This window comes from Xiphophorus maculatus, chromosome 23 (assembly GCF_002775205.1).
Source record: "Xiphophorus maculatus strain JP 163 A chromosome 23, X_maculatus-5.0-male, whole genome shotgun sequence".
NCBI lineage: Eukaryota > Metazoa > Chordata > Actinopteri > Cyprinodontiformes > Poeciliidae > Xiphophorus > Xiphophorus maculatus.
The window spans coordinates 11,148,501-11,168,187 of record NC_036465.1 but is presented as its reverse complement, the minus strand read 5'-3'; the positions used below and the strand labels follow the sequence as shown (position 1 = coordinate 11,168,187).

Here is a 19,687-nt window from a genome sequence, read left to right as displayed (position 1 = left end):
CTTTATCTGATGAGATAATGTTTAATTTTAGTTGAATTAAACATGGAGGTGCCCTTTTTCTATTACCCTTAGGGAAGCTGCAGTGTTTTTTTCACAGTTTACAAAAAAGCTAGAAATTTATTTTCTTCATTTTTAGTATTTCTATATAATACTTGTGTTTTTAGGTATTGTTAGATTGTTTTAAATATCCTTATATCAAAATGTCACAAAATCATACAAGCTGCTGAAGGGTTTTCTCATTATTTCCCATGACCGTATGTCTGACCCAAGGGAACTAGAGTTGTTTTTGTGTAGATCTCTGATATGCTTCACAGAACTGACAATAAACAGCTTTTAATTAGTGTACATTAAGAAATTATTTCACAAAAGCCCACATTTCCACACAAAGAAAGTGTCTCTTCACTCTCAAGTGTCATTTTTTACATTTAAAACTTCCTACATTCTCTGTATAATATACTTCTATTAAAAAAAACAACATTTCGAGACATTTAGATGTTTTTGGAGGAAGTTGGACAAGAGTTTAGTTAGACCACAGGGATCTGCTGGCTTTATAAAAGTGCATAAAATGTAGAAATGGCCCCCAAACAGGCCTGTTGTTGTGTCCACCCCTTCAGTCCTTAACATCACAACCTGGGCAGCCATGTTTGTTCTCAGTGACTCATGGAGTTCCTGTAAGCCTCTGGTGACGCCTGTCAGCTCTGTCCAAAGTCAGCAAAGCCCTTGGTTGCTGTGAAGGCGTCAGGCTGCAGGGGGAAGAAGTACTGCTGGGGAAGCAGGAAGCTGGTGCTCTGAGCGGGGTGAGAGGGTTGGTGGAGCTGCAGCTGTGGGTGCTGGAGAGCTCCTGTTATGGGCGGTGATGTGTAGGGCGGAGGTGGTGGAGGAGGTAGTAGAGTCTGTGGGGTCTGAGTGGGAGTGGAGGCTGAGGAGGAGACGGTGGCAGTCACAAGGCAGCCGTGCTGCTGCTGGGCCGGACCCCCCAGAGAAAACCTCCGCGTGGAGCTGCCCCCACCCGCTGAGCTGGAGCTGGTAGTGGCCGTGCTGGACTGCCGAGACGGGGCGCGCAGGCTGGGCGGGGCCGTGGTCAGGATCATGGGGATGGTCTCCCCCTGGCAGCTGCGCAGAGAGAAGCGGATGGGCTGCTGGGTGGGCTGTTTGGGCCGCAGGCAGGTGCAACAGTAGACCGCCACCAGGGAGCCAACGATGACGAAGGCTATGAAGATGCTTCCCACCATGAGGAAAGGAACATAGATGGGCTCTGAGGGAGAGGAGGAGTAAATGCAAATAAGATCTACAGCCATGATAGTAAAGCTTCATATCTGGAAAATATTACATATAGAAAAAAAAATGTCTGTCACTTGAAACTTTGTGAAAATTAGAGGTGCACTGATTGCAGTTTTCTGGCTGAACGCCAATTCAGTGTTTGGCCAATACTGATTTTGTTAAATCTGAAATCTTTCTAAATATGGAAAGAAAGTCGCTGAGTAGGTAACAGTGTGGTGACTATTGTTGACTCCAAACGTGCAGACCTGACCTGCTGACTGGGTCTGCCAGTCAAACCTCTCACAGCAGAGCAAAAATAGGACCGTGGATCATTTTTAGACCTTTGTCGAGGTAGATAAGATACTTGTCGGTCGATCACTGATCTCCAAAAATTGAAGAAGTCGGGGTCGATTTATTGGTGAACCTCTAGTGAAAATGTTCTAGATCTGAAGTTCATTATCAGGTTTTAGAAGTGAATTCACCACCAGAATTTAGACTTTAGTGACATCCACTTCATAAAAACAGACCTCAGCACAACTACTCATATATTTTTCACAAACTTCAATGTGCTGTATTTCACAAGAAAATCATCTTTTACTAATAAAAATCTGAATATTACCATTCATATTCTCCTGCCCAACCCTTACTCTGATTCTCCTAAATAAAGTCCAGTACAACCAATATACAGTACTTTTTAGGACCTCTGGTTGTTGTGATTAGAGCTGCATGTTGTGTTTATTTTTTTATTTTTTGCATATGTCTCCATCAGCTTCACACAGTGAAAAATTTACATTTCTGTAGCTTTAACCTCTCCGAATAGATCAGCAACGTCTGAGATTCTCAATTATCTGATCCATTTTAACACCTAAAAACAGATTTGATTCGAACCATTCAGTTAAATCTCTAGCTCTGTAGCTTTGGGTTTGTTTTCCTGCTGGAAAGTGAAACATGCTTTTTTGCTGCCTCTAACGGGTTCTCCAGATTTTACCCTTTATTTAGCTCCTTTAAATTCTGATTATCTTTCTTAACTTTGCAGCATGGGGCTGCCATAAACATGTTTCATTGTGGGATGACCATCATATCATTCATCCCCTTATCTAATGACACCCTGGACAAATGCCCATATCAAAAAAAACACACAGCGTTGGATTTCCCCCATGGATTTGAGACTACAGAAGACTGAATATGAACGCCAGCTTTACTTTTCAGATTTCCATGTTAAAAATTCTTAAAACTGTGCAATGTATTGCATCTATTTCAAATAATATGCTACTATGAGGCCTATTGCATTAAATCTGGGAAACAGAAATTAAGATTTGTGGCTTTGACATGACTGAATGTGGGAAATGTCCAAAGAATATGAATGCTTATCCAAGGATGTATACAAAAATAACCTTTATCCAGACAAATGGATCATTATCAAACACTTTAAATCATGTTTTCTTTTAAAACCCATGAAATGTTTTAACCAAAACAGGGACGCATTCCTGCTGAACCCCCAAACATCTCAAGTTGCTCTTCATGAAGCCTGGTTGCGCTCAGGAAGGAAATCTGTGAGCATTTATTTATTTTATGAGACGCAGTGAAATCAGTTCAAGACTTACCCCCGTTTCCCTTCTGGAAATTGAAAGAAAACTGATAAAACCTCTAAATTTAGGCAGCAGAAGATTAAAACCTACACAGCTTACTTTGCATGGTTTGTACAAGCTGTAAAAACGCATTTCCGTGCAATAATGATGTGATTAGCTCAGTTTAAAACAAGTTTTGTTTGGCAGCAGAACGTTGCCAACTTGTGCAAAAACTAGTTTTGATTCTGGAAAACCTTCAACCTCCACTTCTTCAGGTTTCATCTTTGGAAAAATATATTAAAATTGTGTGTTTTATGTACATCAGGCGAGAGGCAGAGATATGCTGCATCATAACATATCCAGCTTTTCCACAAATAACAATCTAAAGTGTGCTGAGGTAAAAGGAAGCATCTGGAGCAAAGATGAAAGCAGGTGGCTTGGAAACTAGACTCTTTAGCCAAAATAATGCTGAGAATACAACTTTGAAACAGCATGAATTTATTGAATCTAAGCAGCTCTCTAAAAGTTCAAAGCTGAAAAGAAAATACATCCAAGGAACAAGAAAATGAGCCTAAAAGCTTGGGTTGAGATTCTGCAGCTACATTTTTTTTTTATTATTTTGCAATATTTCTATTTTGACCGTGATTTAAAAAGATTGCATTGCGCTCTTTTTGTTGGAGACTCCCGTCTCCTCTTAAAGACATGAAGTATTTCTGACCAAGTCTGAAACTTAACCTGTTCTTCCTCGTCCAGATTCTCCAGCTGACCTCTGACCTCTACTGAAAGATCTGCCACAACTAATTGTAAACAGTACAAGCATCTAAGCAAATTTTGTAATTTAAAAAAACTAGTAACATATCAGTGGTATAGTTATTGCTGCTGTACAAAATATTGCTTTAAAATAATATTAATAAAAAATTATATATAATAGACTTCCATTAATTGGCTTTGAGTTCTAAACAATAAAAACTCCCTAAACTTACGCGGAGCAAACTCCGTGTTGTCCACCTCCCTGTCGTTGGTGCAGACCCCCTGGTCCAGGCGTGCGTCCGCGGCCGCGCAGCAGTAGCGCAGCGCGCAGGAGCCGCAGCACACGGTCGCGTCCGTAGTGTCAAAGTCTTCCGGACACTGAAAGCCCTCATGGTAGTTCCCGTTAGAGTCCAGCCAGCCGTGGCAGTACTCCCCCTGAGCGTCCGATATGCGCAGGTTCCAGGTCAGATATCCCAGCAGCAGGCAGTTCCAGAGGCGCACCATCCCGCCCGGCCGCTCCGGGTTCACGGTTCCCCCTCCTCCTCCCGCCGCCTCGCTTCTTGTTCGGCCTCAGCTGCCTGGACACGGGGTCCGAGCTGGGATGAATGTCCCCACGCGAAACTGGACCCAATGCATGTAAAGTTATGCCATCTTTGCTGCATCCGAAGCGCGGTGGGACATCAGCGGCGTTTGAAGTGAGCAGGATCCAAATGATGGGTTTAAGTGACTTTTAAAAGTCTCATCTCCGTGGCGAGTTCTGGTCCAGAAGGAGACGGGAAAACCCAGCAGAACCAAACTGCTCCGGTTTCTTCTCCGCTTTGGTGTAGCAGACTGAGAAGAGGCTGTGTGTGTGTTCACCTCTCTGCTGATCTGCTGCTTTTGTGAATCTGTGCTTTTGGGCGCGCGCACGGCACCCCACTTCATCCGTACGTGCGCGTTCACGTTGTCCAACAGCATATAGATGCCTAAAGACCGACATTAAGTTCTTCTCTTAACTCGTTATAAATATGAGATGGACTTCCCTTCAGCAACTATAAGTTGGAGAAACAAAACCTGACTACAATTTCTGACCCTGTTTGTGTGAATTTGTTAACAATTATAGGATAAACATCAGTCCATTGTGTCTAAACAAGAATCATACCTTTATTTTCCTTTCTAATTTGGGAAGGTATGTTTTTGTGGTAGTTTTTGTCTGATCATCCGTTGTGTTTTTTATTTTACTTTGTTTAGGCCATTGTTTTGTGGTCATATTTGACTCCTACAGAGTTGTTTTTCTTCTGTTGGCTGATATTTTTTTTATATTTACCCATTTTTTAATTGTAAATTCTCTTTCTTTCCAGATTTTGTGGGACTTTAAATGTTGTTACTCTACCTACAGTATAGAAGTCTTCATGCTTCTTAAATGTAGGAAGGAAGGAAGTGTAAGACTTTATGCAAAAGTCTTGGTTGAGCTGTCACATAAACCGCAATAAAATACACCAACATCTGTGGCTCTAATGTTATGAAATGTGAAAATATCAAGAGGTTTGAATACATTTGCAAGGCACAATGTCTGACAGGTAGTGATTTTGTTGTCTCTGTGATGATTGATGCTATTCACTTGAGGTCATGCTATGTCTGGTGATTTTTTGGTGCCACTTTTCAATATTTATTTGGTAGTTTTAGATTAATTTTAGATATTTTACTTTATTGTAGAATTTCTGAGATTCATTTTGCTTTTGAAATGTACATCTTGTTGGTTCCTTCACACTTTCAAAAATGCTATTTACATTTAAATTATATGAAAGTTTAGATTTGCTACTTAATTCTGTCTGAATTTTAATTTAACCATTAACTTATATATGCTGTAAAAATGCTAAATGGCGTAAAACCCGCTGATCTGTTTGGTCTTATTGAACGGAAAAGCCTGTGGTTCTTGTTTGAAACCTATTGAGGCGGCGCCCCCTCGTGGCCACACTAACTTTTAAGCCAGGGGTGTTTAGGGCAGCTGTTAGCTGTCTCTCACAGCTGATGTCAAACATAAACTTGCAACAGACTAAAGATGTAAACACTTGTGTTTTAGGCGCTCGTCTGTAGGCTGTTACTAAAGATGAAATAAATCAGACCATGAAGCTGCGGTATATTTTAAAGATTATTTCATTTGCTTATTAGACTTTTTTTTCCCTTATTCTTTTTTTTTTTTTTTTTAATCTTTTTTTTAATTCTATTGTAGCAGCAACTTTTTGGCTTTTTTAAAATAAAATGTTTGATCTATTTTATGTCGATTCTTTTTGTTCTAAACCAAAATGGCCTCTGCGTCCTATTTTTTTTTTTTTTTTTTTTGTAGGATTTTTATTTATTTATTTATTTATTCAGTATAATTTCACGTCGCAGCTACAGCGCCCCGCTGTTCTCGGTGGGGATGTTGACTACACAGAAGTCCCGCCTGTATTTCCCTCTGGAGGGAGTCTCATGTCTGCGCTCCCGACTGGGGATTGGAGCGGCCACTTGTCAGTAAACCAGCTTCACGCCGTACATGTGTGTGTGTGTGGAGGGAAACCGAGCCAGACAGTGACGGTCGGATCGCTCACTCATCAGCTGTCTGTCAGGCCAGCACGCCACAAAGAGCAGCTTGACACCCGGCCGGTATGGAGGGAGAGATGCAGCCCGCGGATGAAGGGCCCTGCGCCCCGAAGATGTGCCGACAGCAGCGGGGTCCGTACAGCACCCTGAAGCCCTTCCAGAGCAAGCGCTCCGCGGGGAAGTCGCGCTTTGATCGGTCCGCTGCTTTGGAGCTGCCTGTGTTTGGCGACGGGCATCCCTTCACTTTCCATCCCGAGCAGCCTCATTCTTTCCAGCAGCAGCATCAGCAGCGCCTGCACCACCTCCACCAAAGCAGCGTCGCTATCAGCAGCAACCAGCAGCATCACCCGCTGCCTCAGCAACAGCACCACCGTCTCCCATGTGAGGCCAGGCCCAGCAGCAGGGTCCCGACATCCACCTCAGCGGCCACGGCATCCCTCGGCTCCCAGCGGCGCTCCGGCAGCGGTTCGGAGCCCCGGTTCTCCCCGGACTGCACCTACGGAATCAGCACAGGTGGGTGTGAAACTTGTCCGGAGTGAGCTCTGTTAGTTCCGCTCCTTCTTATATAGTGTCTTTTATTTAAATAATGATACTTCACCAGTCTTCGTGCCTTCCTTAAACTAAATATTCTTATGGGACCGTGGAATATTCCCTTTATATCAACCATATTCAAGTGTTTATTCCTTCTGATCTACCAATAGGCACCTCCAGAAGGTGGTAAAATCGGTGGCCAGATGGTAGTAATTTTAGGGTGGCACATAAAAACCAGAAGCCAGTGGAGGTTTTTGTTATGACGATATGGCTTTCAGCCCAGGGCGAAAGGAAAGGGGGGCACCATGAGGAAAACAAACATCTGCCAGTTTTCCTGTTATTTTCTTATTGCTTATTTATGTCCATTTGATGGGAGTGGACTCCTCCCTGTGGTGCACACAATGTTGGCAATTGTGATTTAGCATTTGACTAAATGGTCTTTTTATAAGAAAGCAGGTCTACATTTAAAGTTGAATAGTTGCTCTCTCAATGGAGGTTGTTTAAAACTAAATTTAAGGTTTATAAATCTGAGTGTGAACACAAGAAAGAGCCTTTTTAGTGTACTTTTAGATTTTGAACCACTTTGTAACTCAGTTTAAATAGGCTGATAGACTGCCATAGACTGAGTTATTTAGCTGTGATTACAGATGCTTTACAACTGATATTGTGTTTTTCAACACCATATGTGAAAAACATTGGGTTCTCAGCTTTCTCAAAAATGTTATTTAAATCTGTCCAATCAATTTCTCTTGATAGTTATGTATTTCAGTTAGCATGACATTTATATTTTTTAATTAGTTTTTAATGTTTCTATTAACTAATCTAATAATAATCTTTTTGGTCAAATGGTCTGCCAGAAGCGTGTGGTCATGTGGGAACCCAAGGTGTAGATCACACCAAAGAAAAAGATTCCTTTCTTAAACAATCTGATGATATTTAGTTTGTGCATTGAAATAACTATAGAAGCCATACTTGTTAAAACGTGTTTTTGTTTTTTTCACCAACGCATAAAATTGGCCTATAATTCTACAGTTCTGTAACTATCCACATTCATTCGCCTAAACAGTAAGATCCTGGTGTGAAGGAAAAATTTATTAACAATGTTTAATTAAATTTGAATGTGCACTTTATGATGTTTTTATTAAAGGTTTGCACTCAGTTGCAGCTCCGCAGGACATATGCTCTTCTGACCCTCCGCAAATAAGTGAAGAGCAGGGTGTTCAGCGGTTAGAGATGTTAGACATGGCTAAGGTGATAAGCCTATTTTGTAGAAGTTCAGTTACTAGTATCTGTTTAGCCATCAGCAGAGAGGCTTTTTTGGATAAATGTCTATTTGGACACAGAAAGAAAGTAGAAGTTATCTACTATGTGTCGTTAGATAAACCTAAAAGGGTGTCTTATCCACAAGAAACACAGAGAATATGGCCAGAGTTGAGCTGTGAATGTGTATGCAACCCTGCTCAACTGAAACTTACAGATAAGTAACTTATAGATTTTTGCCTGACACTTGAGCCAGGGGGTGTGACTAAGTAATGTGTGATGTGTCCTATAGATGAGGGGACGTTCAGCCCCAAGTCAGAACTCATCTGATTCTCACTGAGATGTGAGCTTTGTATGTTTTCTCCATTTGCAAATGTTAATTAAAGCTGTGTTTGTTCTCTCCTAAAGCCGAAGTTTGGTCTTGAATTTTGTGCAACTTAACACTGGTACTATTTTCAATCCAGGACCGTGGCAAAGTGACATAAATTCACAAAGTGGTTCTAATAAAGACATAAAATGAAGGTACATGAAACACATAAGTCAGTAAATGTTGAAACTCATAAAATTTGTCTTTGCCTGTCCTAAATTTATCCATAAAATATTAAAAGGGGTGGCTTTATGCAAAATAGATTTTTTTATAGCTTTATATTATGTTATAATTTAATTCCCTCATCAAACACATACCTGGAGTGTCACCTTGATTCTTTAAATCTCTTGTGGCAGCCATTTCCTGTTTACTCAAAGCTCCTTCTTGTAGCTACAGTCTGCAAGCCGAGCTTCTGCCTCACAGAGCAGCTCTTTCCCACTTCTTTCCTCAATCCTGCTCCTCCAGACTAGCGGCAGAAGTAAATAAACACCTGGTAGGACTGTGCATCTGCTGAGCTTGTCAGACAAACTACTTGTCAGTGCAACATTTATAAGAACAATTTTAAATGGTGAAATAAAGGAGTATTGTTGTGACAAAATGCTCAAGGCTCAGTGTCGGAAAAAACAGGAGCTTCTTAAAGAGACAGGGGCCAATTTTCAGATGTTCAAATACAAAGTCAAATGTATTTTCAATTATGTTTGATGTATGCAGTATTTTTATAACAACAGAAGATTATGCTATAAAATGGCATTATATGGCTAGAAAATAAGTAATACCGACCCTTTAAGCACATAAGCCAGACCAAACTTAACGTGTCCTTAGACTCTGGGAGGATGTTCATCAATATAACATTTGGATGCATGTAGGATGCATGTCGTTCTCTGTTTGTAGGAGAACAAACAGAAAGACCCCAGGCTGGGATTTGAACCCAGGACCTGCTTCCTACAAGGCAACCAATTGCCCTGCAGTGCAGCCTAGAGGGGTTGATTCATTGTGTATGTTTTGTATTTACTTCCTAGATGTACACTCCTAAACTGTAAGCAGAGTCAATAAGCTGATAGAAAAAAACCCAGCATCTCCTAATCCTCATATTTTCCATTTCTTCCTTTGTTCCTCCTGTCAGCAGTGATTGATTTACTTGTGTAATGGGAGCAATCGTGATCGAATCTCCTCTTCATGTGCACAAAATTACACTCTTTGCATTTCTCCCTTTTTCTCTGTGCACCATTACGGGTCCTCGCCGTCATCCTGTTGAAACTCATTGTTCCCTGCTCATGTTTTCTTTTTTTTTGTTTCCCCCTCAGCTGCTGTTCATTAGCAGGCTGCATACAGGCAAGAAATGTGTTCCCCATGTGGAGGGCTGGTCCGTGGGAGCCAACATTTAGATGAAAGCGATGAACCTTATCCTGGCAGTTTCAAAATTAAATATTAGACACAGCATCCTTTAATCAGATTTTAATCTGGTTATCTCTGCAGGCAGCAGAGGCTCTTCGTGCTGTTGCGTTTTTTTTTTTTTTTTGCAGCTTCACAGTCAAGTTTTCAGACAGACTCTGGGCGACATAAACGGCTGCATATTAAATCGTTTTATTGCAAATGTGTGATAGCATGTCGAAAGATCAGTTTAACCCGGTTCTATTGTTTGCATATGTTTCGACAAGCACTTTTCATGCCAAATTGAATCTACACACGCCATGCAGGATGTGCCACTCCTCAGGTGATAATGGTACATCAAAGTGGTTTTATCTGCACAAATGAGACAGGTTATTGTCTTTCTCCTTCCTGTAGGGGAGAAACTGGGTGTCCCTTTTTCTGTGAAGCGCAGCAGCAGAGACCCTGGAACCTGCAATCAGTTCAACACACAATAACCCAAATTGCATTGAAAAGCCTTTCCCAAAGAGTCGTGATTAAAACAAATGGGCCTCATAAATTTGCTTCTGCCGACCGTGTTGTTTTTAATGAAATTTTATGAGGCTCTCAGCTCTCAGTGCCACAGACCGGGAGAGGAGGGGGAGGTGGGAGCAGGGGTGAGGGTGAATGATATCAGACACATCTCCACGGGTAAACAGAGACAGCACGCATATTAATAAATGCGACACATCTGCGCCAGGCTGATAGACACGTCCGAGCGAGTGGCACCGATGCCGCAGCGGCCGCCCAGAACTCATCGGGTCTGTTTGTGTGTTTTGTTTGCAGCTACAGTAGACTCATAATCATTACGTGGAGGTGTGTGGGATCGTTTCACCGAGACGTGTCCAGACTACCGGGGGAAATATGCGCACTGAGGCCTGAATCTGGACTATAACTATGTGCTGATTGTCTTGGTCACAGCAGATATGGCGACCTTAGAGTTTATTGACATCTGAATAAATCACCATAATAAAGCTGACATTTCTATGAACAAAGCAGCTCACACAAGGCTTTTTGTGGAGCACTTTAGCTCAAAAAGAGAAGTGAAAGTAGGTAGCATCTTATTTAGTATGTGAGCAGATTGTTTCTTTCTGTTGCCTTTATTTGAAGATCAAACAATTGTCAGCTTGAGTAATTAAGTTTTCAAATAAGTACTTACAGCCTAAGAACATCAGCACAATGAATTGTAAGAAAAAAATGTTTACAATTCATCTAAATTTGTAATACCAACTGCTCTGCAAAACTATTCACACTCAAGGTTATGTTATAGCCTCAAACGTCCAATTACTTGATTGGAGTTTTATGTCATAAATCAACACAAAACAGTGCATGTAGTTAAAAGGAAGGAACATTTTACACCATTTGAGTTATTTTCAAAGTGTGGCGAGCCTTCGTATGTCAGAGTGGATGGGGGAAATTTCTGAACAGCAGTTTTCAAGCCTTGCCACTGATTCTCTTTTGGATTTAGAGCTGGACTTTGAGACATTCTGACAGATGATTGTGCTTTGATCTGAAGTATCCATTGTGTTATTATGACATAATATTATGTTATTATGTCTGTGGTTGCTGTTAAGGCAAACCTCCACCACAGTTTGAAGTTGGTTTTTCAGCTTTCAAAAGGATTTCTGTCAGGACCAGCTCTATTCATCTTACCATAAACTCTGCTGACTTTCCCTTTCCCTGCTGAAGAAAATCATTCCCTCAGCATTACCACCATCATTATATTTTACTGTGGATGGGATTGCTGAGGATTGATGCGCAGTCTTTTCCTCCACACATAGTGGTTTAAACATAGCCAGAAATTTAAATTTTCTTTTCTTTTTTATGTTACCAGAGCACTCATTTTCCAAACTGCAAACCGAACTCCTAATGGCTTCTTTTCTTTCTGGTCTTTCTCTAAGGCCAGATTTGCTGAGCTCACAACTAATTACAGTTCTATCCAGATTCTTCCACCTGAGTTGTGGAACACTGCAGCTCCTCCAAAGGCCTTTTGACCTAAGATTTCTAATCCTAATAGAAAAAGTATATACAATACTCTTTCTATTTTAAAATAACAGATTAAAAGATGCAGTGTGACAAGTCCAAAGCCTGAACTACTGTTCTGTTATCTATCTCTGCATTAAGCGTCTCCATAACTTTATTTTTTACGGCTCTACTGTGTTTCTTAGACACAGATAGAATCTGTGTCTAACTCAGTTATTGACCTGCAAAGCCAGTTGTACTGAACATGTTGAAATCCATCCAGAAGTCACCTGTTTTGCACCTTTTGAGATGAAATTTATAATTTGATCCTTCAGATAAGCAGATAAGAACTGACCAAAAATACAAAAAACATACACCAGTTCTTCTCTTACTTCCTGTCCTCCTTTTGTGCCACAGAGAACCGTCTCATCCTAGATGCCTTCGCCCAGCAATGCAGCCGAGTCCTCAACCTTCTCAACAATGGCCGTCTCCTGGAGCCTCCGTCTTCCTCCCTCAACTCTAACATCAAGCTGGAAGACGGGCGAGGGGACACTCAGGGTCTTCACTGCTCCTCTCAGGGGAAGCTGAAACCCCCGGAGAGCTCCTCCACCACCGACCCCGAGGACGAGGCCCAGCAAAGCCATTCCAACCAGCACCAGACCTCTGCCGTCCTCCGCATCTTCACGGACTCCCTACAGAGCTACCTGCTCTCTGGGCCTCAGAATCACCTGGCTGCAGGTCTCGAAGGGGAGCAGTGTGCTCCCGCCGAGCGCGGTTTAGACGTGTCTCCGTCGAGACACAACCTGGGAGGATGGGGGTCCCCGGCTCCATCAGAGTCGTACGGACACCCGTCGTCCACGCTGCCGGAGGAGGAAGAGGAGGAGGAGAGCTGCTGCCCCCGCTGCCTGGAGCTGGAGCAGGAGGTGCTGTGTCTGCAGCAGGAGAACAAGGAGCTGCGTAACAAACTGGAGAACATTCCAGGTGCAGTAATCCAAGACCACAACATCAATTTGTTGTTAAATCCAGTTATTCCTATTTCTTTCTCTGTGTTTGTTTGCGTCTTGCTTGCGCTCATTTGCTTTTGTTTTCTTTGTGACATTTTGGATTAATTTGGAGAAAGTTTAACAAAACAGTTTTTTTTTTGGATTTTATATGACAAAAGAGAGAAGGAAATAGCACGATTGTTGAAATTCTGTCTTGGCCAGGCAAAGTTAGCAATTTATTTGAACAGAAAATGTAAGACTAATAATGGATAGAATACTGATTGTGCTAAGCTTGTTAAGAGTACGGTTAGAGTAAGAATTAAGTATTATTTCCAAATGAATGAGCTGGATGTTTTTCAGAATATCTGGTATCATAGGTATTCTGCTTGCTTTAAATCATTTAAAACTTTTTAAATAAGTTTGAGCTGATTGTCTCTATGGATCATTAATGAGAATCTTTTCCTTTTCTTCTTTCTATCTGTCCATCCACGCATTTTCATTAAAGACAAAGCATGAAAATAAAACCTGGTTTAAAATATTTAATTAAATATTAGACAGCTTATAAGCTCTCACATTTAAAGCGATAGTAAGTAGAAGTATGTTTAAGTACGAATTACCTTTGTGGGACCAGACTGGGCCTGAGGGTCCAGGCAGACGGTCACATTCAGATGTTAGTGGTGAAGAAAAACAACAAGCTTCTAAAGTAACCATAATTGAAAATTACATTTGGAGTGAAACAGTATTACATGTGCTATATTTTCCATTGATATGAAAGTCACTACCCATTCTTCTAGTAAACCTTTGGGAAAGTCACATGTGAATTGGATTATAGATCATGATACAGCATTGAACTTTACACGACGGGCAGAAATGTCATCATAAAGTTAATTTAATTGAGTAATTCAATTTAAAAAGAGAAGTGTCTTATAAATTCATTGCCGGCAGAGGGATGTAATTTGATTCTTATAATGTATGTCTAATGAAATTCCCCAAAATATTTCTAACACAGATATGTTCTGTGATGTCCATGTTATGACCTTCACAATCACAATAAAGCAGACATTTAGTTATGACAAAAAAAAATCTATGAGGCGTCAAATATTTTTTTTTTCACTGTAATATATTTGACTCTGTGAATGAGTTTCTATTACTTGAAAGAAATGAATTTTTAGATTACATTTGAAAATAAATAAAAATTCACCTCTACAAACAGGAATTGTAGCAACAAGAAAAATGTTTACATATTCTCACATAAAATATAATTTTGCTAAGTTGCTTTAAATAGTAATATGTTGCAGTTGTGAGTAAGTTAAGAATAAAATAAAGATATGTTCAAAATTCTTTCTCAGATTTATAAGAAAGGTAAAAAAGTAATCTAAGGATATGATTGTAGGTTTACAAAATCAATTATTTTTGCTGCAGGGATTTTTTTCTACTATTGTTCACTTTAACACCTGTTTATATTTTCCCCCAGTTCCCTGCCAAAATACTCTGGACTACTTCAAGGCTGTCCTTGAATTTCACAACCAGCTGGCCCAGCAAATGCCAGAGGAGCAGCTCACTGAGGTGAGAAACAGGCTTGTGTTTTGCTTTATAAAGGATTATCAATGTGATAAAGAGAAAAATATAACATCATATCCATCTTCAAGCAGTGTGACAATATGGAATTAAAAGATGTATCTCTGCAGGAGGAAGAACAAACCGTCTTTGAGGTTTGTCGTTTAATCATTGGATCATACATACAAGTGTTTTTTCTTTGTTTCAATCAAACTCCTAAGTTTAGCTCCTCTTCCCTTCAGGGGAGCAAACAGCTGCTGGAGAACTACCCGCTCTTCATCACCAACAAGCAGTGGGACGAAGCCGTCAACTCCTCCAAGAAAGATGGCCGACGGCTCCTGCGATACCTGATCCGCTACGTTTTCACCACGGATGAGCTCAAGTTCTCCTGCGGTTTGGGGAAGAGGAAGCGCTCGGTGCACTCAGGAGACCCGGGCCTGGAGAGACGGCCGCTCAACCCAGTCAAAGTCAGCTGCCTCAGAGGTGCGTCGCCTCAGTCTCCACTGATTTAGGAGAGTATGCACTCACCATCAGATTTAAAGCACTGAAGTGTGACAACGTCTGATTTTAGACTGTTAATCAAGCAGGTTTATCTGCTTTTACATCAATGTTTCATTCAATGGTTCACCATTAAGGCTTAAGAGACTACGTTTATCTTAAGGACTAATATGTCAGAGTTTTTAAACTTTTACTTGCCAGTGATAATAGTGATCTTGATTTCTTACAAATAATATATTATATCTCCTCGTTAGTACAGTGGTGAGTATCCCCGCCTGTCACGCGGGAGACCGGGGTTCGATTCCCCGATGGGGAGTGAAGTTTGTTTCAGGTCCCTCTTGAAAATGAGATCTAGATCTCAATGGGGTTTACCTAATTAAATAAAAAAAAAAAAAAAAACATCTTTGAAGTAAGAGTAAGAATCGTGCAGTAAATAATTGTAAATCCTTTGGTGACTTTTATGCATGGCAACAAGCAGATAAAATAAGGAATCCACACTCTATGCACCTGGTTATCGTGCTCCCAGCTGCAGAGTAGCACACACAACAAGAAATTGTGCATTAGGCAGTTTGTTATCGGGACACTTATAAGTTCTCAAATGAAAGATGGATAAAAAAGCTCCAGAATCTACCCAACAATGCCTAAGAGCAATTGTTTTAATTCAACATTATTCTCAACATATATAAAAGCACTTTTTAATTGTGACATTTCCGTTTTAAAAGTATTTCTTGTCAGGTGAGAGTATTTAATGCTTTTCACATCATTTAAATCCTTTTTTGTAAATTACAACAAATGACAGTATTTTTAGGATTAAACAGTACATAGTAATATAATCATTTATGATTGTTAAACTGTGATCCTTCTCAGGTTTCTTTTTAACATCAAGCTTTCAGAGTGAGACATAAAAATGCCAAGCAATCAGAAGTTGAAAAACAAAACTAAAACTTAGTCAAACTACTATATATTTTTGCAACTCAACTATAGTAAAACAAACATTGTTACGTTGGACTCTTGTGTTTTTGGTCATTCTTTTCTCATCTTCCTCCACCAGATATGAATCTTAGCCATCTCACTTTCAAAATCCTGACTCAAATCTTAACTGTGCTTTGATTTTCCAGTAAGCAGAATAACTTTTATTTACCTTTCAGAGTTTATCCGGATGCACTGTGCCTCAAACCCAGACTGGTGGATGCCCTCAGAGGAGCAGATCAACAAAGTGTTCAGCGACGCCGTCGGCCACGCCCGCCAGGGCCGGGCGGTAGGTACATTCCTGGGTAGCAGCGGCAGCAGCACCAGCAGCCTCTACATGGACGGCTTCGAAGGACATCTGTCGCAGGATGAGCTGTTTCTGAAAGGCTGCCAGAATGGCCAGTCGGACTGAAGCTATACAAAAAATGATGAACCTTAATATGTAGCTGTACAACAACATATCTAGAAACACCAACCTTTATCTAAAAACATTCCAGAGAAAGCGTGTTACACAGAATACAACTCCAGCCCTTGCTTTAAATAATTTTATAACCTTTTTGGTTGTTTTATACTTGTATTTTTTGAGTCAAAATTTGACTTTTGCCAGTTTCCAATTTTAAAAGAATTTGAGTCTTCCTTTTTGCTACCTTAAATAGCAACTGTCAGTGGGTTATGTTTAGGGCTAAGTCAGTTTCAGAGAATATTTTGTGTTAAATTTATAGCATAGTTCTGTTAGAATTTCCATATATCTACACAAGCTGCACCTTCATAATATTCATAGCTAAAAGTAGCATTTAATCTGTTTGCATCTGTATGTAGTGAAAGCACCTTTACCTGAAATCTTTAACAGGAGTGCCTCTGACATCGTCACATTCGCTTGTTCGCTCTGCTGCGCTTTGACTTTGATTCAATCTTCATTTAATCTAAACAAAAATATGTAGGTCAACACTAGACATTTGTTCCAAGTCACAACCAAACTTAAAAGTTATCTTGTTATATTTTGGAGGTAGTTACATGTAATTGAAACCACATTTTTATTTTTTAAAAAGCCTCCAGTCCCTTCTGCAACAAACCACACACAAAACATGATGCTGCAGCCACAGCCGTACTTTATAGTTGGGATCCTTGTTCACGATTTTCCAAGCTTCACATTTTACCTCCAAAAATAACAATGGTGATCATGGTTCAATTTTAGGATCCTCAGACCACAGGAGAGACACAAATGTTTTTCCATGAGCGCATTAGCAAAAACGGTTGTTTCATACTTGCATTTTCTCAGTCAAAATTTTACTTTTGGCAGTTTTAAAGGAGACATCTCTTTTAATTCAGTGGACTGCTTCCAAGTGTCACAGTAGGTGCTAGATACAAATTCACAATAAAGTCAATACTAAAAACATTTAAACGTAAAGCAACAAAACAGAAATTTCATTCTTGAAATTTGTTTTTAGAAAACACTGCAATTAAGACAAACATAAATTTCAAAGTCACATTGAAAAGAAATAGTTAAATTAAATATCAAAGACTTTTTTGGGGAGGGTGTTCAATTGTTTTGGACGTCAGGGCAACCTTACAGCACAACTTTAACCAAAGTTTTCTGTGTCTTTAACCTGTTTAGAGTCCAGTAATTAGTCCTATCGAATTGACATATGACTTTAGTTTGTGTTTTTGTCTAAATTTGCATCGATACCATTACTTTTTGTTCACTGTTGCCTACCAGGTTTGAATAATTCTCTTTTTACACACTTTTCCTCTTTTTGTTGTTAGTTTAATTTTTACTATGCTTTAAAAGCAGTTTTCAGAAGATATGCACATATGCATGTCATAAATAGACCACATTGTCACAATAATTGTATTAAAATTGGTAGAAAATACACTATTTTGCCAAATTTATTGGATCACCTATGGAAATGATTAAATCCAAGTGCTCCAATTTCCTCCATATTTACAGGTGGATGCAATTTAGAACCTACGGCTGCAGACTGCTTCCTCTCATAAATATTCCTTCTCGTCCAACATCAGTATCTGACCTTACAAATGCACTATTGGAAGAATAGGAAACAAAAATGCACATAAACACACTTCTTAGCCTGGTGAAAGATTTCTGAAGATTGCTACCTTTAGAAATCTTCTGACAGGTAGAAATCTGTCAGAAGATGTTGGCTCTTCTGCAACGGAGCCAACATCCTACTAAATACTATTGATTAAGTCAGACAAATGAAACCTTGTTGTATACTGTAATTTATCCAACTTCATGGGCAGCAGTGTGCAATAAATACTTTTATTTAAAACCTAAATTAGGAGCAAAACACAGGCAAAATTAAAGATCTTTAGTTTAAGGCAGTTGCCACTTTATGAAGCCTTAAATGAGTAAGAAGACATTCACATAGTAAAATGTTAAAGCTTTGTGTCATCATGTGATGTGTGTTGTTCCCTGACAATGACTGAAAGCGTCTACTTCCTCTGAGAGAGAAAGCATGAAGCACTTGTTTATTTCTGAAGCTGTTATTTGCACTTTTCATGGTCTCACTGGGGACAAACGGATGTAAAGAGCTAAATACTCACCTCAAAAAAGATTTCATGCTGAACAACTTTCTTTGCGTTAATATGTAACATTGTTTTCTTCATCTGAATGTAGCTGATCGTGAGGCCAAGTCACCCATAAAACGTGCTGTGTAAATTGTGTAAAATAAAGTATGGTTATTGTTAAAGTTTTTTTTTTTTTCTTTCAGAAAATACAATGTCTCCCTCTTTAAAAAGCCAAGTAGATAAGTGCCAGAGAAACCTTAAAACTGTTGGATTGTGCTGTTGTGTTGCTGTTCTGAATGTGTGCGTTTGTTCCCATGTACTTCTTTACTCAAAGTGGCTGTAATCAACACTGTGAAACATTCAATTTTTACAAATATTCAGTAAAAGTTTTTTTTATTTCCAATGAATAAACTAAAAGATGAAGTTGAAAAGTCCTCTCTGTTCAAAATGTCTTTATAAACAGATCATTAATCGTAACCTTGAACTGTCACTGTTTTTCTCATCACATTTCACTGATATTTAATTTAATCAAGATTTTTTTTTTTTAATGGTGAGAATATCAGTGATGAGTTTTAGTTGAATATTTTTCCATAGTTGTACAATGGAGAAATGTTGCTGCTTCATTTTATCCAGTCAAAACTTCTAAATAATTTGTAGAAATGAGTCCATGTCGGTGTTAGAGTCAAGATGAGACTACAGCTCCTCCGTCTGGAGGATTTCAGGAGGTGATTGTGAAATTTTTTCAGTCCAAGCTGCAAAAATCCACATGGTGGCTCTGCAGTTTCAAGAAAGATGTAACTAACTAGTAAAAATATTGCCATGAAGGCGTCTGTGCAGATGGTTACCGGAGAGATTGCACTCTCCACAACAGACTTATGGAAAGTCTGCAGAGTTTTGCTCCAAACTGTGAGCTTTCCTTTAAGAGTAAAGTTTACTGTGTCTTTTACATGGTTTCACTGTACAGTGCAGTTTAGTCTGTTGTCCAGGTGAACACAGAGGTATTTATACTCCTGCATAAATGCAGTTAGGTGTGAACTCCAAAAGGCTGAATGCTGAAAATAAATCAAAGCTTGCCTCAAAATAGTATTACTCTAAGCGTGTGCATTTCCCACTAATAGATTTGTTTGTTGTTCAGGTATTTATTTTGTTTACTTTTCAAAAATGTGGAACTTTTGAGAGACATTTTGTATCTATTCATTGCCTATGTAACCAATTTACCTCATAGTGATGTTATTGGGCTGTTGGAGGAAGCTGCAACTTATAAAGAAGGAAATATGACAGGGATTTGAACCCACGACCTCCTTGCTGCAAGACAATAATGCCATCTAATCATAAACATTACTGTCTTTTCATGGACAAGATGATTAGCATTAACGAGAACATCTTCTTGGTAAGATTTTGTGTTTTTGCACAAAATCTTACACTTGAAACACTAGAAACAAGACAAAACTAACTTACCAGTAAATGTTCAGCAATATATATGAGCT

The 19,687-nt window shown here is 39.6% G+C and overlaps 2 protein-coding genes and 1 non-coding gene across 5 annotated transcripts; 2 read left to right on the top strand and 1 right to left on the bottom strand.

Moving 5' to 3' along the window:
• Nucleotides 1-317: 317 nt before the first annotated feature.
• shisa3 (shisa family member 3) lies at nucleotides 318-5,697 on the bottom strand. Its single transcript, XM_005802071.2, has 2 exons — nucleotides 3,812-5,697; nucleotides 318-1,255 (listed from the first exon to the last, which is right to left on the bottom strand). The coding sequence occupies exons 1-2, from the start codon at nucleotides 4,080-4,082 to the stop codon at nucleotides 693-695; spliced, it is 834 nt and encodes a 277-aa protein (XP_005802128.1). The 5' UTR covers nucleotides 4,083-5,697; the 3' UTR covers nucleotides 318-692.
• A 270-nt stretch (nucleotides 5,698-5,967) lies between these two features.
• On the top strand, nucleotides 5,968-18,611 carry bend4 (BEN domain containing 4). Of its 3 annotated transcripts, none has more exons than XM_023328236.1 (6): nucleotides 5,968-6,653; nucleotides 12,085-12,648; nucleotides 14,125-14,216; nucleotides 14,339-14,362; nucleotides 14,450-14,690; nucleotides 15,854-18,611. In XM_023328236.1, the coding sequence occupies exons 1-6, from the start codon at nucleotides 6,206-6,208 to the stop codon at nucleotides 16,084-16,086; spliced, it is 1,602 nt and encodes a 533-aa protein (XP_023184004.1). In that variant the 5' UTR covers nucleotides 5,968-6,205; the 3' UTR covers nucleotides 16,087-18,611. The 3 variants fall into 3 exon arrangements, with proteins under 3 accessions (XP_023184004.1, XP_014325390.1, XP_023184003.1); XM_014469904.2 differs by having other exon boundaries at nucleotides 14,303-14,362; XM_023328235.1 differs by having other exon boundaries at nucleotides 14,300-14,362.
• trnad-guc lies at nucleotides 14,950-15,021 on the top strand. Its single transcript has one exon. It is a non-coding gene; the product is annotated as a tRNA-Asp (tRNA).
• Nucleotides 18,612-19,687: the final 1,076 nt, after the last annotated feature.